Source organism: Eulemur rufifrons, chromosome 2 (assembly GCF_041146395.1).
Source record: "Eulemur rufifrons isolate Redbay chromosome 2, OSU_ERuf_1, whole genome shotgun sequence".
Lineage (NCBI taxonomy): Eukaryota > Metazoa > Chordata > Mammalia > Primates > Lemuridae > Eulemur > Eulemur rufifrons.
The window spans coordinates 22,111,233-22,128,193 of NC_090984.1; the positions used below are offsets into that span (position 1 = coordinate 22,111,233).

The window sequence follows — 16,961 nt, forward strand, 5'->3', positions numbered from 1 at the left end:
ACACAGGGAGAGCAGATGGCCTCCTAAAGTACTCCCTGCTAGCTTAGGAAAGGTAGCCGGGCTTCTCACAATGAAAAGTGGATCGAGACCTGGTGCAGTGGTTCATGCCTGTAATCCTAGCACTTTGGGAGGCCAAGACAGGGGGATTGCCTGAGCTCAGTTTTGAGACCAGCCTGGGCAAGAGTGAGACCCCATCTCTACCAAAAATAGAAAAATTAGCTGGCCATGGTGGCATGTGCCCATAGTCCCAGCTACTCGGGAGGTTGGGGCAGGAGGATCGCTTGAGCCCAGGAGTTTGAGGTTGCTGTGAGCTAGGCTGACACCACAGCACCCTACCCAGGGCAACAGAGTGAGACTCTGTCTCAAAAAAAAAAGGGAAATTGAACACTCCACCTCACTCCCATACCTTCATACAAAAAAATTTTTTTTTTTAATTGGATCAGTCTGTCCCTGGGGCCCTGTAATCTACAATGATTGAGTATGTTCTAGAGAAAGGGTAGGCAAAGTCTGTGAAGGGCCAATCAATGGTTTTACCTTTGTAGGCCATACAGTCTGGTGCAGCTACTCAACTTTACCATTGTGGCTTGAAAGCAGCTAGGCGGTATGTAAATGAGCAGGTGTGGCCAAAACCGGCCTGCCAGCCCTAGTCTGTTGACCCCTGCTCTAGGGCCAACTGAAAAATAGAAGTGAAAAATCTTGCACTGATGACCAGTGGACCCTTAGACCCACCTTCTCTCTGTACGGCTGGAGGGCCCAAGCTGCCTACAAGCTGTGCATCTGAGGCTGAAGTTGGCGTCCTCTCCCACTCCTTCCCATAAAAGGGCTCTGGAGCCTGGCCTGCCCACCCCCAGGAGGCTGTATGAAATAGGAATAAAGCAAAAACCGGACCACATCCAGAAAGGGCTCTTTCAGCCCACTTTAGGGACAGGAATGCCAGAGGCTCAGTGTTCTTTACCCCACAGCTGCAACACAAGTGACCTTTAATTGCTTTGACAGAGCAAGAAGTGTAGTCAACACTAGTGCACAGGCCTGCCCTTTCCCTTTCCTTCTCTATTGCCTTGGAAATGGGCAGTCCCAGGGCAAGAACTCTGTCCTTAGAAATTGCCTGCCTCTTGCTCTGCCAGATGCTGAGTTAATACTGGGTCACAGATTTCACCAGATAGCCTAATGCTATAGGCTGGAGCAGACCTGCTGCCTTTGGAGTTGGCAAAAGTCTGGCTTGGGTGGCAAGGAGTGCCGAGCAGATACAAGGAGTATCCGGCCCCTCCTCGCCTGGGTGTACTCAGGAGTCACTACCTTCAAGCTCACTCCCCCCCCACCCCAGCTCTTCCAGAATGTACCCGGGGAGTCCACATAAGGGAACGGGGCTTGGGCTGGGCCCAAGGAAGTGAGGCTGGCCAGGATTTGGGGTGACTGGAAGAGGAGAGCTGGGGAAGCTGTGGCCTCTACAGCAGACAGCAGGCACGGAATATCAGCAGGTCCTTAGGCCCAGTAAGCTTCAGTGAGACACTCTCATTGGCCCCGATGAAGAGCACTCCACCACGCTGCAGGGGGATTGTTGTCTGGGCTGTGGGTGTGCTGGCTGTCACTGCCCCCTGCACCACCAGGAGGATGCTGGCAGAGTCTAGTGCCAAGACCTTGTATTCAGTGACGGAGCCAGGGACCTGGGCAGGAAGAAACGACAGGACAGTGTAGTTCAGACTCTGCTCGCATCAGCTCAGGGGCCTAGGACAACCCCCAGGGCCTGAGGGAGAGCTCTGCGCCTTCTCCCCTGTTGCTCAGGCTCTGTCAGGACGGGGGCCCGTCTATGGTCCCCGGTACACGGAGGAGTGGGCAGGCCCTGTGGCCATCCCCCACCAAGCAAGCTTGACAGGAAACCCAGCCCCAGGTATACTCCACATTGTGACCTTTGCCGGGGTTTTTCATGCCACACAAAGGACACCTGCCACGGTCCCTCACTCACCTCCATCTTCATAATGGTGAAGTCTGGCACAGGGGGGTCATAGATAGAGAGGTAGGGGTCTTCCGGACTCCGTGTTGGGAGAAAGAGCCTGTCCTTGCTGGGGCTGGGGGTGTAGCTGAGCATTTCACATAGGGTTGGCACATCGATGAACTTGGGTGTCAGGCCAGCACGTACTGTGTTGTCTGAACAGGCCATGCACTCCACACAGTCTGGGGACAGACAATTATCATGTGCTAAGCTGTTGCAGTATATAGGCCCTGGAGCTGGCTCTCCGGTTCTGGGCCTCCTAACCTGAGATCCATGAACCCCATCCAGAGGTTGGCAAAAATTTGCAGGAACTGCATTATGTGGGAGAATGCTGCTACTAGAAACAGGTGATGGGTCACCCACTACAGTCAGGAGGGAGTCATGTTAACCCCTGGGGCTTGGGGAGCCCTAACCCTCCATGACTCTAGTCTCCCACTTCTATGACAGAATCCTAGGCACGAATGGATAAACAGCCAACAGTCAAAATTTCACATCTTTCTGTGGCAACATGCATATTTTCACATAAAAATCTCTGAGTAGGACAGACATACAAAGGCTGTGTAATACAAGGGAGAGAAGAATAGCTTCGATCCAATACAGCCTGGGTTCAAATTGTGCTTCCCACACTTATTGACAGGGCTTAACATCATGCAGTCTTATAACCTCATGGGGTTGGTGGGAGGATTCAAGCCGTGTCCAACAGTAAATTGGCACATTCATCATCCCTACTGAGTCCAGGAAGCCCCAGATGTCAGAGCTGAATGGTCCTTACAGAAGGTCTCAACCACCCTCTCTTTTGTCCAGATGGGGAAATAAGGCCCAAGGGGGATGGCAGTGGGGCTCACTGCTGAAGTGTGGCTCACCTCCTTTCAGGTAGGCATGGGGCACATTGGCCCCCAGAAACATGGCCTCCCCTGGCTTCAGGGTAAGTAGGTTCAGGAAGTAGATGGCAAAGCAACCGATATCACCTGGGTACTGCTGGTGCAGCTGCAGCAAAAGCTCGCCAGAGATGTCCTCCATGTTGTTTCCAGCAGCCACTGAGGATCACAGAACACCCCAAGGCCACTTAGGGATACTCAGTGGTGTTCACAGCCCCACCTTGGCTGGGGAATCCTGGGGAAGGTCCCTGCCCACAGGAATACAGAAGCTGTGGTGAGTGTGTCCTCCTGGCCACACCCCCAGCCCTTTGGGGTTCAGCCTTCCTTGATAAGCCACCCCATCTTTCATCATATCTTCTTTTTTTGGAGACAGAGTCTCCCTCTGTCGCCTGTGCTAGAGTGCAGTGGTGTCATCATAGCTCACTGCAAACTCAAACTCCTGGGCTCAAGTGATCCTCCTGCCTCAGCCTCCCGAGTAGCTGGGACTACAGGGGCTTGCCACCACGCCTAATTTTTTTTTTTTTTTTTAGTAGAGACGGGGTCTCATTCTTGCTCAGGCTGGTCTTGAACTCCTGACCTTGAGCGATCCTCCCGCCTCGGCCTCCCAGAGTGCTAGGATTACAGGCGTGAGCCACCACGCCCGGCCTGGGCTAGGTAATTGTTTGTTGGAGCTGTCCTGTGCACTGCTGGATGCAGCATCCCTGGCCTCCACCCATAAGATACCACTGGCACCCCCCAAGACAGATTTTGACAATCAAAAATGTCCCCTGACAGTTGCCAAATGTCCCCTGGTTGAGAACCACTGGTCTTGGAGCTCAAAGTCTACTTAGGGAGATAAACCAAAAGAGTTCCACGAAGGGTAACCAACTGTGCTTCTTAGCCCAGTACCTTCCCAAAGTTTTAACACCCAAAGTCCCATGTCTCAGGAAATCTCTCAGTCCCATGCATAGTGGGATGGTTGGTCACTCCAGATAGCATGAGGCAGAATGTGCCAAGGGCCAACACGTGTCCTGGAGACTGACCAGGGGAAGATGAGCTCAGTCTGGGCTACAGTGGTGAGGGCAGACATCTTAGAAAGGGGCAGGAGCAGGGTGAGCAGGATTTCCTTCGGTGTGCAGAGAAGGGGGCAGGGTATTTGTAAGTAAAAGCAGAGTGTGTAAGTGCCACAATGAAGAAACCAGATGGTCCAGCTTGGAGGGTGCTTCCAAGTATTCATCGTAAGACTTACTGAATGTTCACTCTGCTAAGCACTGAGACATAGACAAAGGTCAAGGAGACAGGTCCCTGCCTGGAGAAAACCCCACTTTTAACAAATGTGCACATGATGACATAGCCTCACAGGTGCTAAGAGCTATACCTGGATGTAGCGCTCCGTGCAGGAATAATCAGTTCTGCTGTGAGTGCAAGCCCCACGGGGAGGGGAATGCAAGCAAACACCAAAAAACAATGAACAAAAAATAAGGTATGTTTGGGTAAAATAAATGGTGCCTGTGGCTCAAAGGTAGCAGGGAAAAAGTATAAAGATAAAACCAGAAGAGAGCTCTGGGGCCACCTGGAGAAGGGGCTGGGCTGCCAGGCTAAGGAGCTGAGACCTCACCGTCACATTAGCTCACAGCTGAGAGTCCCTTCTGCCTTGTGTTTCTCATTGCTTGTATTGACTCCCCAGTCCAAAGGTGACATGAATGCACCCATCACCGCCATTTCATGAGCTCTCCTTAGCACAGCAGGTCAGGGACATAGCAGGCATTTAAGGAAAGATCTAATGATTGAGAGCTCCAGGCATCAGGCCTTTGGAGAACAGGGAGGATCCTCTTGTCCCTTTCCTGCTCTCTGGCCCCAAAATACAAGTCCATTCTTGGGGAGCAGCTGCAGGGCTAGGGAAAATCTCAGAACACCTAGATGGAAGGCATCCTAAGAATCTTCTCCTCCAACCATCTAGAGCAGCGGTTCCCCAACCCTTTTGGTACCAGGGACTGGTTTCATGGAAGCCAGTATTTCCACGGGAGTGGGGGGGAGATGGTTTGGGGGTGATTCAAGCGCATTACATTTATTGTGCAGTCAAACCTCTGCTAATGATAATCTGTATCTGCAGCTGCTCCCCAGCGCTAGCATCACTGCCTCAGCTCCACCTCAGATCATCAGGCATTAGATTCTCATAAGGAGCGCACAACTTAGATCTCTCGCATGAGCAGTCTACAGTAGGATTCGTGCTCCTATGAGAATCTAATGCTTACAGCGTGAGGTGATAGTATTTTTTGTTTAAAAAAAATATACAAATATAAAGTAAAATAAGAATCTAATGCGGCCACTGATTTGACAGGAGGCGGAGCTTTTGCGGTGATGCCAGTGATGGGGAGCAGCTATAAATGCAGATGAACCTTTGCCCACTCACCTCTGCCCACCTCTTGCTGTGCAGCCTGGGGCAGGCCATGGACCCCACAGACCTCAACCAGTCTGTGACCCGGGGGTTGGGGACCACAGATCTAGAGAAGATGACCAGTTAGGAAGTAGCACTCAACCTAGGGCCCCGATCCACAAAGACTGGAAAAGAAATGCTAAGTTGCCAACAGGCCACCTACTTGGGCCCCTTTTCATGTTCCACTTGGACAAAGGGGTTGAGAACCCTGTCCCCGAAACCTAGTGTCTCTGCCAGGAGCTCAGGCCAAAGCATTGCACCCATCCAGGCATACAGCCATGCCCACCTTGCTGGGAAATCCGCTTCACCAACAGGTTGAGCTGCTCTACCACCACCTTCTTCTCACTCTTCATCAGGTGGGAGAAACAGCTCTGCAGAGCAGAGGCCACAGCCTGGGAGTCACGGCTCATGCTCTGCTTCAGCTGTGTTGCCGCATCATCTCCAATCAGGAACTGGAACTCAGGCACCTCTAGAGGAAGGCCCATATCAGGAATGGTTAAGATGGAACGCACAGGAGTTGGGAGGTGAAGGAGGCCTCCCCATCCCAACCCTAACCAAGGAGCCAGGCAATGCTAAGCAGTGAAAACCAGCCACTCACCACCAGCCCTTGGCAACCACACCTGAGCCTCATCTCACTGGCCTGGCCCACTGCCTCCAAAAACTGCTTCTTAAGCACCACATGTACTCACCATCAAATTGGTATTAACTGATCAACGCTTAAGTGCACGTATAGTAATAACACTTATCGAGTATCAGGCAGATAGTGGGGGGAGGAGGGGATGGGTATATACACACCTTATGGGTGCAGTGCGCACCGTCTGGGGGATGGACACGCTTGAAGCTCTGACTCGGGTGGGGCAAGAGCAATATACGTAACCTAAACATTTGTACCCCCATAATATGCTGAAATAAAAAGAAAAAAGAAACTGCTTCATGAGGCCAATAAGCCCTTGGGTTCCTGTGACATTTAGCCTCTGTTCTCTGCCACTGTTCCCACTCTGGTCTGAATTCCCCATGCATCCCAGGCCCAATATACATGCCCTCAGCATTCTGCCCAACCTTACTCTTCAGAAAGGTTACAATCTCCTCAACTGGCCGGAAGCCACATAAGCCCTGGAACGAGGTGAGGGCAATGGCCATCTCTGGCTTGTGGTTGGCATCAGGGTAGTGCTGTGGAGCCTGAAGATGCAGCTTCTCTGCCAGCTCCTATGGGGTGGCCAGAGGAAGGAGGACAGTCAGGGTGCAGCTATCACCAGCGGGAACACCAGTGTCACCCAGCCCCTGCTCTCCACCCACTCCAGTTGCAGGATGGCAGTGGCTTCCTACCTCTGGCAACAAGCCCAGTCAAGGCATGAGGCAGAAACTTGGGCCCAGCTTACCCAGGGCAGAGAAACGGGCCAAATCTGGGGGAGAACTGGGGCCGACTTTAAGAGGCTTGGCCTGTGAATCAGGAAACTCAAATTTCAGGCCAAGCTCTGACACAAACAAGCTGTAGTGACTTTGGGTAAACCCCTCCCTTCTCTAGATAGGCCTTACTTTGCCTATGTAGAAATGAGGAGTTTGGACGGACAATTGCTTAGGATGGGACTCAGGGGCTTGCACAGAAGACTCCATGGGGGTGGAACTGCCCTGCCCTGCAAGTTGAACTCTCCCAGAGAGCAGGTGGGAAATAGCAAATATGAACAGACCGGGGCGGGGTGAAGGGAGACCAGGAATAAGCCCCTAGGAACGAGTTTAGAGAAACTCTCCTGGCACAGGCTGGTCAGCTGTTCACTTAGACTTAGCTGCGGCATGTGTTCACCACCATGTGGCTTTACAGAGCTAAATTGGGACTTGTCAGACCTGGATTTAGCCTTGGGCAGGAGCCTGGGATGGGTGGGGTAAAAGCAGTGATAAAAGTCATGGATGGACCTTGATATAAGCCCTTCCCTACCCTGACCTCTGTACCCGACTCTGGGCCTGTACCTTGTTAGGGTGTGCCTGGATAGACAGGGCTGTTTCAACAGAGAGCACTTTGAAGAGGAAGGGCAGGTTGCCATTAAAGGTGTCCTTGACCTTTGAGCCCAAGCAGTCCTGATTCTCAGCAATCCATTGACCTAGGGTCTTCTGTGTGATCCGGTTGTCAAGGATCTTGGCATCTCCCCGAGGATGTGTCCCCATCCACAGCTGGAAAGACAGGAAGCTTGGAAGGGAAGGGGGGAGAACCTGGCACCCCTAGTTGTCCTGCCCCAATCCCAGTTATGCTATGCTCCCCACACAGCAGCTGAGTCCTGGAACGGGCCTCCAGGTCTGAGTACAAATGCTCATGCCACCATGGACACACAGGGAGGCAAGAGACCCCAGAATGCCAGAAGTCAGGAGATCCAGGCCCTTATCCAGGGTCTGCTTCTAATCAGCTATGGAGAGTTGGGCTAGTTATTTCCCTTCTTCAGGTGTAGTTTCCTTATTTGTCCAATGAGGAGAATGACACCTGCACTGTCAAGGTCACTGAAAAGGTATGCCTCTCAAATGGTTCTGTGAAAGCTTAGCATTCATTTATTCCAGTCTCAGAAGCAGAGGCTAACGCCTTCCTACCCTTTGGCTTTTCTCCACTAAGTAGGTAGGAGAAATAATATTTTAGGTTAATACAAACACAAAAAATAGTCAAAGTAAACAAAAATTGTCAAAGAGGACTGAATTAAAATTCACTAAGTGCTGAGTGGTATGGGGAAGGAGAGTACTGGAAATGCCAGCCAATTGTGACAAACCTCTCTTCTTTTGGTGCCACTATCTGGTGCATCAACCTGCGGAGATCTGAAGAGCCAAGAGGGTCCCCTCCCTCCTTGCTGCCCCCACTCTTCCCAGCTGGCGTATGCCCTTTCATCTCCCCTGCGGGTAAGGCGGGCTGAAATACAGCCTGGGTCTCACCTCTGCATAGGGCTTGTCCTCTGAGATCTGGGCCAGTGGGTCACTGCTGGCCAGCAGCTGTGCCACTTCGCTGCTGGAACCCATCTTCCCCCAGGCATACTGCTGCACCACACAGGAAAGTGGGAACACTGAGGACACAGACAGAGGGTCAGCTTCCATTCCACTGCTCAGGCCTGACCCTAGTGGCTGGGGAAACCAGGCAAGAGCTGGGGGTTCTCACTGGGGACAGAGTTCGTAGGTTGTTGGGTGAGATTCCTCCCCTGTGCAGGCCTCAGTGTTCCCAACCGTAAGATGGGCAGTAAGGATCTTGTGCCGACATGACACACAGAGCTGCGCTAAGGAGACGGGAAGGGAGCGGGAGGTATCCAGCCCGAGGTACCCGGTCTCGAAGTGAGGCGGCCAGGAAGAGCGGAGCCGCCTCCCCTCGAGGGTTACAATCCCTAGCGCAGGTGCCCCCTCCTCTGCCCGGTGCCCACTCATCTTCCCGCGGAGCCCCAGGAGTGGGCTCGACCTGGCAGATCATGCCGGGATTCGTCCCCAGGACGCGGCCCTCACCACGCTCGCCCACACCCGGTACAGCCCCTGACCTCTAGGAACAGCCATCCTCGCCGTACCGGACCTGGATTAACACACGTATGCCCTTCCCGGCAGCACCCGCGGCCGTCGGCGCCCGGGGCTTCACGGGAAACGTAGTTCCCGGAGCGCCCGCGCGGCTCCTGGTGCACCGGGTCAGGCGCTCCGAACCCCTCTGCCACCCGCCGCCTATCAGGAAGGTTCCCTGGGTCTCACTCAGTATTCCTTCCTTCCTCCCTTCCTTCGCAGGGCACGTAGTTGTCGAAAACCTGCTAAATGCCACGGTGGATACATCAGAGAACAAGAAAACTTTCCCTCTGCCTCTCTGCAGAGCCTCCGTTCTGGTGAAGGGAAGACAGACGAACAAGTGTAAATAAGACAATCACGTAGTACGTTGAAAGGTAATAAAGGCTTCCAAAAGCAAGGGGGTGGTGGGAGTGGGAGGCAGTTTGCAAAATTTAAAAGGTTGTCTGGTTCAGCCTCATTGGAAGGTGAGATCTGAGCACAGACTTGGAGGAGAGGAAGGGAAGAGTGTTCTGGGTGACGCAGCCAGAGCCAAGAGCACTGAGGTGGGAACACGGGAATGTGCCTGTCGTGGTCAGGAGCGAAGAGCAAAGAGGCCAGCGTGGCTGGAGCACAGTGAGCAAGACAGAGGCAGGCAGAAAGGAAAGGCAGTGGGCAGAGCTTTTTAGACAATTTCGAGAAGCATCTCAGCAATTAGAGGTTTGAGCAATGAATTGCTGTGGTGTAAATGGGGACTTACTAATGATAATGACCGTAAATGTCACTTGCCAGGCCCTTAACCTCTCTGAACGTTGGTTTCTTCCTCTGTAGAATGGGGATAATAATGCCAGCCTGACACACTTGTTGGAGGGCCGGAGGGGATGATGTGGGATGCCTGTAAGGCAGTCGGTGCCCTGTGCTCCTCTAATCTTCCCTGTCCTGAGTGCTGCAGGAACTCGGAACCCCGACTCCTCCTCCAGGCTGAGTTGCTCACCAACTCACACACAGAAGTTAGGGAGAGTCACCAAGAGCCCTGCAAGGGGAAGGATGGGCCTGGGCCTGGGCTGAGCAGAAGTCACGCTATATCATGTGGAGAAAGACTCTGACATCCGGCTGTCCTCAGTCAACAGCCTGGGAGGAGGGCAGCCAGCTGCAGGGACCCAGGAGCACAGCAGTCAAAGCTCCAGGGAACCCAGAGTGGGGGATTACAGTCCTGACTCTACCCCCTTCATTCCCCGCCACCGTCATGTGCTGATTCCCACAGCCTCTACCACACATGTCCAGGAGAAAGAGGGGGTGCTGTTTTCTCTGTAATGTTCTGCCCAGGTTGGACATCAATCTCCCCTGCGGTCCTCTGGTCAGATATATCAGCCTGCATTTCAAAGGAAGTTTTACCATAAACTGTGGAATAGTAAGATGGAAAACACAAGAATTATGCAAACAGCTATTTCAAATACCTCCTGCTTTGGAATACCGCTCCTTCCCCTCTTCCCTGCTCCTCCAGCCATATGAGCCTTCTTGGGTAAGAATGAGGGATTAGTTTAGGCTCAGGGGGTTCTCAGAGCACTCCCCACTACCACCACAGAAAACAGAGTTAGAGTGAGTTACTTCCTCAGAGTTTCCCTGCCCAGGGAAGGAAGAACTTAGATTGTTAGGACAGACAGAGCCCCCATGCCACTTTCAACCAACACAGGAAAACTGAACTATAAGGACAACTAGAGTGTTTGGAGAACCTAAAACCCTCCATCCTTCCCTACTTTATCTTGAGAAAAGTGCTTTTATCTGAGGAATGGGAGTCCTTTTCAATTGTCAGGCCCAGAGAGACATTAAAATGAGACAGCAACCACATCCTAGTCCCCACCCCACCCCCCTTTTTTTTGAAACAAGGTCTTGCTCTGTTACCCAGGCTAGAGTGTAGTGGGATCATCATAACTCACTGCAACTTAAAACTCCTGGGCTCAAGCAATTCTCCTACCTCAGCCTCCTGAGTAGCTGGGACTACAGGTGCGTGCCACCATCCACAGCTAACTTTTAAATTTTTTGTAGAGATGATGTCTTGCCCCAGCTGGTCTCCAATGCCTGGCCTCAAGCGATCCTCCTGCCTTAGCCTCCGAAAGTGCTGGGATTATAGGTGTGGGCTCCCATGCCCTGCCCTCCCCTCCTTTTGAGCTGTTTATTCAACTCTTTTCTTCCTTTTGTTTCCTTTTCTTTTCTTTTCCCTTCTTTCTTTTGTTTTCTTTCCTTTCTTTTCTTTATTTCTTTTTTCTTTCTTTTCTAGATCCTGACACATATGTATTCATCTCTTGAAACTGCTTGCTAGTGCTATAAGTAGCTATAAATTAACCTAACAATGTCATACCACACAGGACACTATAACCCGCACTCTGTAGTTTAACAATGTATAGCCAGCTTGGTGAGTGGGCTCCACCAGGCCGAGGTTGGACCGCGCCGGTATCCCTGTGGGTTGCCGTTTGGAACTCCAGATCCTAAACTTCCTGTCTTGTCCTTTGTATGTTCTAGGTTGGGGGCCGTCCCGCACCTAAGGCAGGAAGATGGTGGCCGCAAAGGAGACGTAAAAGTCGTTGGAGTCTAAAAAAAAAAAAAAGAAAAAAAAAGTCGTTGGAGTCTATCAACTCAAGGCTCCAGCTTGTTATGAAAAGTGGAAAGTGGCCGGGCACGGTGGCTCACGCCTGTAATCCTAGCACTCTGGGAGGCCGAGGTGGGCAGATCGTTTGAGCTCAGGAGTTCGAGACCAGCCTGAGCAAGAGCGAGACCCCACCTCTACTAAAAATAGAAAGAAATTATATGGACAGCTAAAAATATATATAGAAAAAATTAGCCGGGCATGGTGGCGCATGCCTGTAGTCCCAGCTACTCGGGAGGCTGAGACAGGAGGATCGCTTGAGCTCAGGAGTTTGAGGTTGCTGTGAGCTAGGCTGACGCCACGGCACTCACTCTAGCCTGGGCAACAGAGTGAGACTCTGTCTCAAAAAAAAAAAAAGTGGAAAGTATGTACTAGGGTACAAGCAGACTCTGAAGATGATCAGACAAGGCAAAACGAAATTGGTCATCCTCGCCAACAACTGCCCAGCTTTGAGGAAATCCGAAATAGAGTACTATGCCATGTTAGCCAAAACTGGTGTCCATCACTACAGTGGCAATAATATTGAATTGGGCACAGCATATGGAAAATACTACAGAGTACGGACACTGGCTATCATTGATCCAGGTGACTCTGGTATCATTAGAAGCATGCCAGAACAGACTGGTGAAAAGTAAATTGTGCAAATTTTTTCTTTAATAAAACTTGACAGTGCCTATGATATATAAAAAAAAACAATGTATAGCCAATCACTAATCAATGTTATTTCTGTAAACCAATGATAATTCCTGACAAACAATTTTGTATCAGGCTACTCCCTGTCCCCCTTTTTTTTGCCTTCAAAAACCTGCTTGTAAGAAAGATGGAACAGAGCTCACATCCACGGTTACTTGGGTCTAAGTCCTCCGGGCAGTTGTCCTCACTTTGGCTCAAGTAAACTCTTCATATTTCGTGCCTCAGCATCTTCCTTAATTTTTTTTTTTTTTTTTTTTTTGGAGACAGGGTCATGCTCTGTCAGCCCTGCTAGAGTGCAGTGGCATCATCACAGCTAACAGCAACCTCAAACTCCTGGGCTCAAGCAATCCTCCTGCCTCAGCCTCCCAAGTAGCTGAGACTACAGGCTGGCTAATTTTTCTATTTTTTGTAGAGATGGAGTCTTTCTTTTGCTCAGGCTGGTCTCAAACTCCTGACCTCAGGGATCCTCACACCTCGGCCTCCCAGGACTATAGGCGTGAGCCACCGTGACCAAATGGCCTCAGCCTCTTCTTTTTAGATCGACAACCTCTAGTAGAACTGGTCACATTCTGTTATCTAGCGATGATCTGCTTTCCTCTCTCCTCTTCTAGCCCATATGTCTGATTCAACTTCACATTTGTGCCAGTTAGATCATTTGAGGCCAAGAGTTTGAAGCCTAGCAGAGGGTTCAAACTATAATAGCAACTAACTTTTATTATTTGTTATACACTAGATACTGTACAAAGCCCTTTCTAAGATTTCTCTCACTTCATTCTTGTGATATTGTGAAGTATATATTTCCTGTCACTCCCATTTCCTGGCACACAGCTCCTGAAACCCTTGTAATCTCTTAAGAGGTAATAAGTGCCTTTTTGTGTGCTGATGAATGACTGGGGGCTGGGGACTCCTGGATGGCCCCTGAAAGGGGGCTGGTTGCCAGGGGAACCAACCCAGTGATTAGAGGGTTGGAACTTTCAGCTCAACCCCCCAACCTTGTGGGGGAGGAGTGGATGCAGGTTGAGTAGATCACCAGTAGTCAATGATGTAATCAGTCATGCCTGCATAGTGGAGCCTCCATAAAAACCCAAAAAGGACCGGGTTTGGGGAGCTTCCAGATAGTTGAACACATGGAGGTCCCTGGAGGGTGGTGCTCCAAAGGGACATGGAAGCCCCGCACCCCTTCCCACATGACTTGCCCTGTGAATCTCTTCCATCTGGCTGTTCATCTGTATCCTTTGTAATATCATTTGTCAACCTAAAGGGAAAGAAACAGAGGCAAACTTATACGCAGAGAGTTTATCTGGACTAAGTTTGAGGACTACACCCTGGAAGCAAAGATTCAAGTTGCCCAGAATATAGGCTCAAGATTAGCAGCAGTTACTAGTGGGTTTTTTCTTTTCTTTTCTTTTTTTTTGAGACAGAGTCTCACTCTGTTGCCTGGGCTAGAGTGCCGTGGCGTCAGCCTAGCTCACAGCAACCTCAAACTTCTGGGCTCAAGCGATCCTCCTGCCTCAGCCTCCCGAGTAGCTGGGACTACAGGCATGTGCAACCATGCCCGGCTAATTTTTTATATATACTTTTAGTTGTCCACCTAATTTCTTTCTATTTTTTTTAGTAGAGACGGGGTCTTGCTCTTGCTCAGGCTGGTCTCAAACTCCTGAGCTCAAACGAGCCTCCCGCCTCAGACTAGTGGGTTTTTAAAGGAAAAGAAGAGGCAGTTTCTAAGTTGTTTACCAAGAATTTATATTAAAATAACCTCGGCTATTGACTGGCTATGTATTGTTCTTTGTCCCACAAATTCCAGAAACAAGGTGATGAGGGAGGCTGCAAGTAGGAGCAAAATGCCTTAACCAGTTGTCCCCCAGCGTGGGTGAGAGGTGAGACTGAAGTCCCCATACCTGTATCTCTCTCCCCTGATGTATTTTGCATACCTGACACAGCTCAGACTGCTCTGAGCTATTTTTCTACTCTCACCTTTATAATAAACCAGTAAATGTAAGTAAGGTGTTGGAATCCTGATTAATAGCAGTTATTCAGAAGGAACAGGTCACAACCTGGGTCTTCGGATTGCCATATGAAGTTGTCAGGGACAGTCTTGTGGGACTGACCTGTGGGATTTGACACTAACTCCTGGTAGACAGTGTCAGAATTTAACTGAAAGACATCTAAGCACTCTGGGAGGCCGAGGTGGGCGGATCGTTTGAGCTCAGGAGTTCGAGACCAGCCTGAGCAAGAGCGAGACCCCATCTCTACTAAAAAAATAGAAAGAAATTATATGGACAGCTAAAATATATATATAGAAAAAATTAGCCGGGCATGGTGGTGCATGCCTGTAGTCCCAGCAACTCGGGAGGCTGAGACAGGAGGATCCCTTGAGCTCAGGAGTTTGAGGTTGCTGTGAGCTAGGCTGATGCCACGGCACTCACTCTAGCCTGGGCAACAGAGTGAGACTCTGTCTCAAAAAAAAAAAAAAAAAAAAAAGACATCTAGTTGGTGTCCACTGGAGAATTGCTTGGTGTGGGGGGAAACAACCCCCACACACCTGGCGTCAGAAGTGTGATGTTGAATGATTATAGAGGGAGTCTACAGTTGTGAGAAAAGAGGTAGAAAAAAGTTTGCTTTTTTCTTCAATTCTCTAGGCAACCCTATGAGATATAGATGAGAAAAGTGGGTCTTTGAGGGTGGGATGGGGGTGAGGGATGAAAATCTACTGATAACGTGCGATGGACACTGTCAACGGAAAAAAAAGACCAAACTCTGTAATATATATATATATATATATATATATATTTTTTATGAGACAGAGTCTCACTCTGTTGCCCGAGCTAGAGTGCCGTGGCGTCAGCCTAGCTCACAGCAACCTCAAACTCCTGGGCTCAAGTGATCCTCCTGCCTCAGCCTCCCGAGTAGCTGGGACTACAGGCATGTGCCACCATGCCCGGCTAATATTTTCTACATATATATACATATATATATATATATATTTTAGCTGTCCAAATCATTTCTTTCTATTTTTAGTAGAGACAGGGTCTCGCTCTTGCTCAGGCTGATCTTGAACTCCTGACCTTGAGTGATCCTCCCACCTCGGCCTCCCAGAGTGCTAGGATTACCGGCGTGAGCCACCGGCCCGGCCTCTGTAAAATAATTTTAAAGAGATTTACACTGAGGCAAATTTGAGGACCATGACCCAGAGGCACTCCCAAGGAGCCTTGACCAAGTGGACTCGGTGTGGCCGTGTTACAGTTTGGTTTTATACATTTCAGGGAAACAGGGGTAAAGTTGTAAATCAATATGTGGGAGGCATACATTGGTTTGGCCTGAAAAAGTGGGCCATCTCGAAGTTGGGGGGGCTTACAGGTTATAGGTGGATTTAAAGATTCTTTGACTTGGGCTGGGCACAGTGGCCCACGCCTGTAATCCTTGCACTCTGGGAGGCCGAGATGGGCAGATCATTTGAGCTCAGCAGTTCGAGACCAGCCTGAGCAAAAATGAGACCCCCGTCTCTACTAAAAATAGAAAGAAATTAGCTGGACAACTAAAGATATATAGAAAAAGTTAGCTGGGCATGGTGGCTCATGCCTGTAGTCCCAGTTACTCGGGAGGCTTGAGCCCAGGAGTTTGAGGTTGCTGTGAGCTAGGCTGACGCCACAGCACTCTAGCCCGGGCAACAGAGTGAGACTCTGTCTCAAAAAAAAAAAAAAAAAAAAAAGATTCTTTGACTTGTAATTGGTTAAAGACATGAAGCTTTGTCTAAAGGCTTGGAATGTTTTAACATAGTTGCTGTTTATCAGAGATAAACCACCAGACATATATTTGTTGTGTAAATTGAGGACCTGCAGGTTTGTCTTGCATAGCCTTAGGGCCTGTTAATGGGTTACAAAGGATGTCCCCAAGAAGGGAGGTATGATGAGGCCTGTCTGACCTCCTTCCTCCTGCCAGGCAATTTAGTTTTGGGATATCCCTTTGGCCACAGGGAGGGTCCACTCAGTCAGCCAGTGAGGAGGTGAGCCTTAAAATTTTATTTTAGTTCACACTATTCTGGTGACTGGTGCACCAAGACTTCAGCATTATACAATTCATCCATGTAACAAAAAACACTTGTACTGAAAGGGGCGGCCTTGTAAAAATAACAGGAAAATATCTAACGCCACAATTTCCCCAGTAACAGTTAAAGATCAATCCTACAAGTTCTCTCCCTAACAGGCACCCTGCAGGAGTTCTTTTTTGTACAACTTCTGAAAAGAGTTGAATGGACGGAAAAGAGATGTAAATCTCTCTTTTAAAATTGTTTTTTTCAGAATCTGTTTTCTTACAGTTTAAAAAGAGATTTTGAAAAAAAAGAAAATAAATAGTTTTTGAGCTTGGAGCAAGCGGCAGGGTGTGAGCTCCAAGCCTCAACCATATCTCGAGGACAGAGTTCTATCTGCTGTGATAATCCCTTTTCCAAGGAAAGGCAGGAGACCCAACTCTTGGACTTGAACATTCTCACAGGGTTTGTTATCTACCTGTCACCAAGAAGAAAGAAAGGAGAGGATGTAGCAGTTTTTCGACTGTCCTCTGTCATTTTACAACCCCCTTTGAAAAAGCCTCAATAGCTGGTTTTCAGGGCCGGCACATTTTTTCCTTTTTTACATCCATGTTAGTCCTCCCCCTGCCATCCCATCCTGGGAAAAGTAAATAAACCTCTTCTTTCTATCCTAATCTTTGTCAAAACCCTTGTACCCTAACAGTACCCTCTAAATCTATTACAATTTTTTTTTTTTTTTTTGAGACTCACTCTGTTGCCTGGGCTAGAGTGCCATGGCATCATCACAGCTCACAGCAACCTCAAACTCCTGGGCTCAAGCAATCCTACTG

At 49.7% G+C, this 16,961-nt stretch overlaps 1 protein-coding gene and 1 pseudogene across 3 annotated transcripts; one reads left to right on the forward strand and one right to left on the reverse strand.

The window, feature by feature from the left end:
* Window positions 1–422: 422 nt before the first annotated feature.
* Window positions 423–8,815, reverse strand: MPI (mannose phosphate isomerase). Of its 3 annotated transcripts, none has more exons than XM_069457374.1 (8): window positions 8,779–8,815; window positions 8,192–8,319; window positions 7,250–7,450; window positions 6,349–6,490; window positions 5,571–5,753; window positions 2,854–3,027; window positions 1,964–2,172; window positions 424–1,664 (listed from the first exon to the last, which is right to left on the reverse strand). In XM_069457374.1, exons 1-8 carry the CDS (start codon window positions 8,792–8,794, stop codon window positions 1,446–1,448), a joined length of 1,272 nt encoding a protein of 423 aa, XP_069313475.1. In that variant the 5' UTR covers window positions 8,795–8,815; the 3' UTR covers window positions 424–1,445. The 3 variants fall into 3 exon arrangements, with proteins under 3 accessions (XP_069313493.1, XP_069313475.1, XP_069313484.1); XM_069457383.1 differs by lacking the exon at window positions 8,779–8,815 and adding an exon at window positions 8,412–8,568; XM_069457392.1 differs by lacking the exon at window positions 5,571–5,753 and having other exon boundaries at window positions 423–1,664.
* Window positions 8,816–8,826: 11 nt separating this feature from the next.
* On the forward strand, window positions 8,827–12,067 carry LOC138397752 (large ribosomal subunit protein eL30 pseudogene; annotated as a pseudogene).
* The last annotated feature ends 4,894 nt before the right edge of the window (window positions 12,068–16,961 follow it).

Coding starts and splice junctions, on each gene's coding strand:
- MPI (XM_069457374.1), bottom strand. Junction 6,491..7,249: donor TCCAGGCACACCCTAACAAG/GTACAGGCCCAG, acceptor GCCACCCCATAG/GAGCTGGCAGAGAAGCTGCA. Junction 5,754..6,348: donor GATTGTAACCTTTCTGAAGA/GTAAGGTTGGGC, acceptor GCCTTCCTCTAG/AGGTGCCTGAGTTCCAGTTC.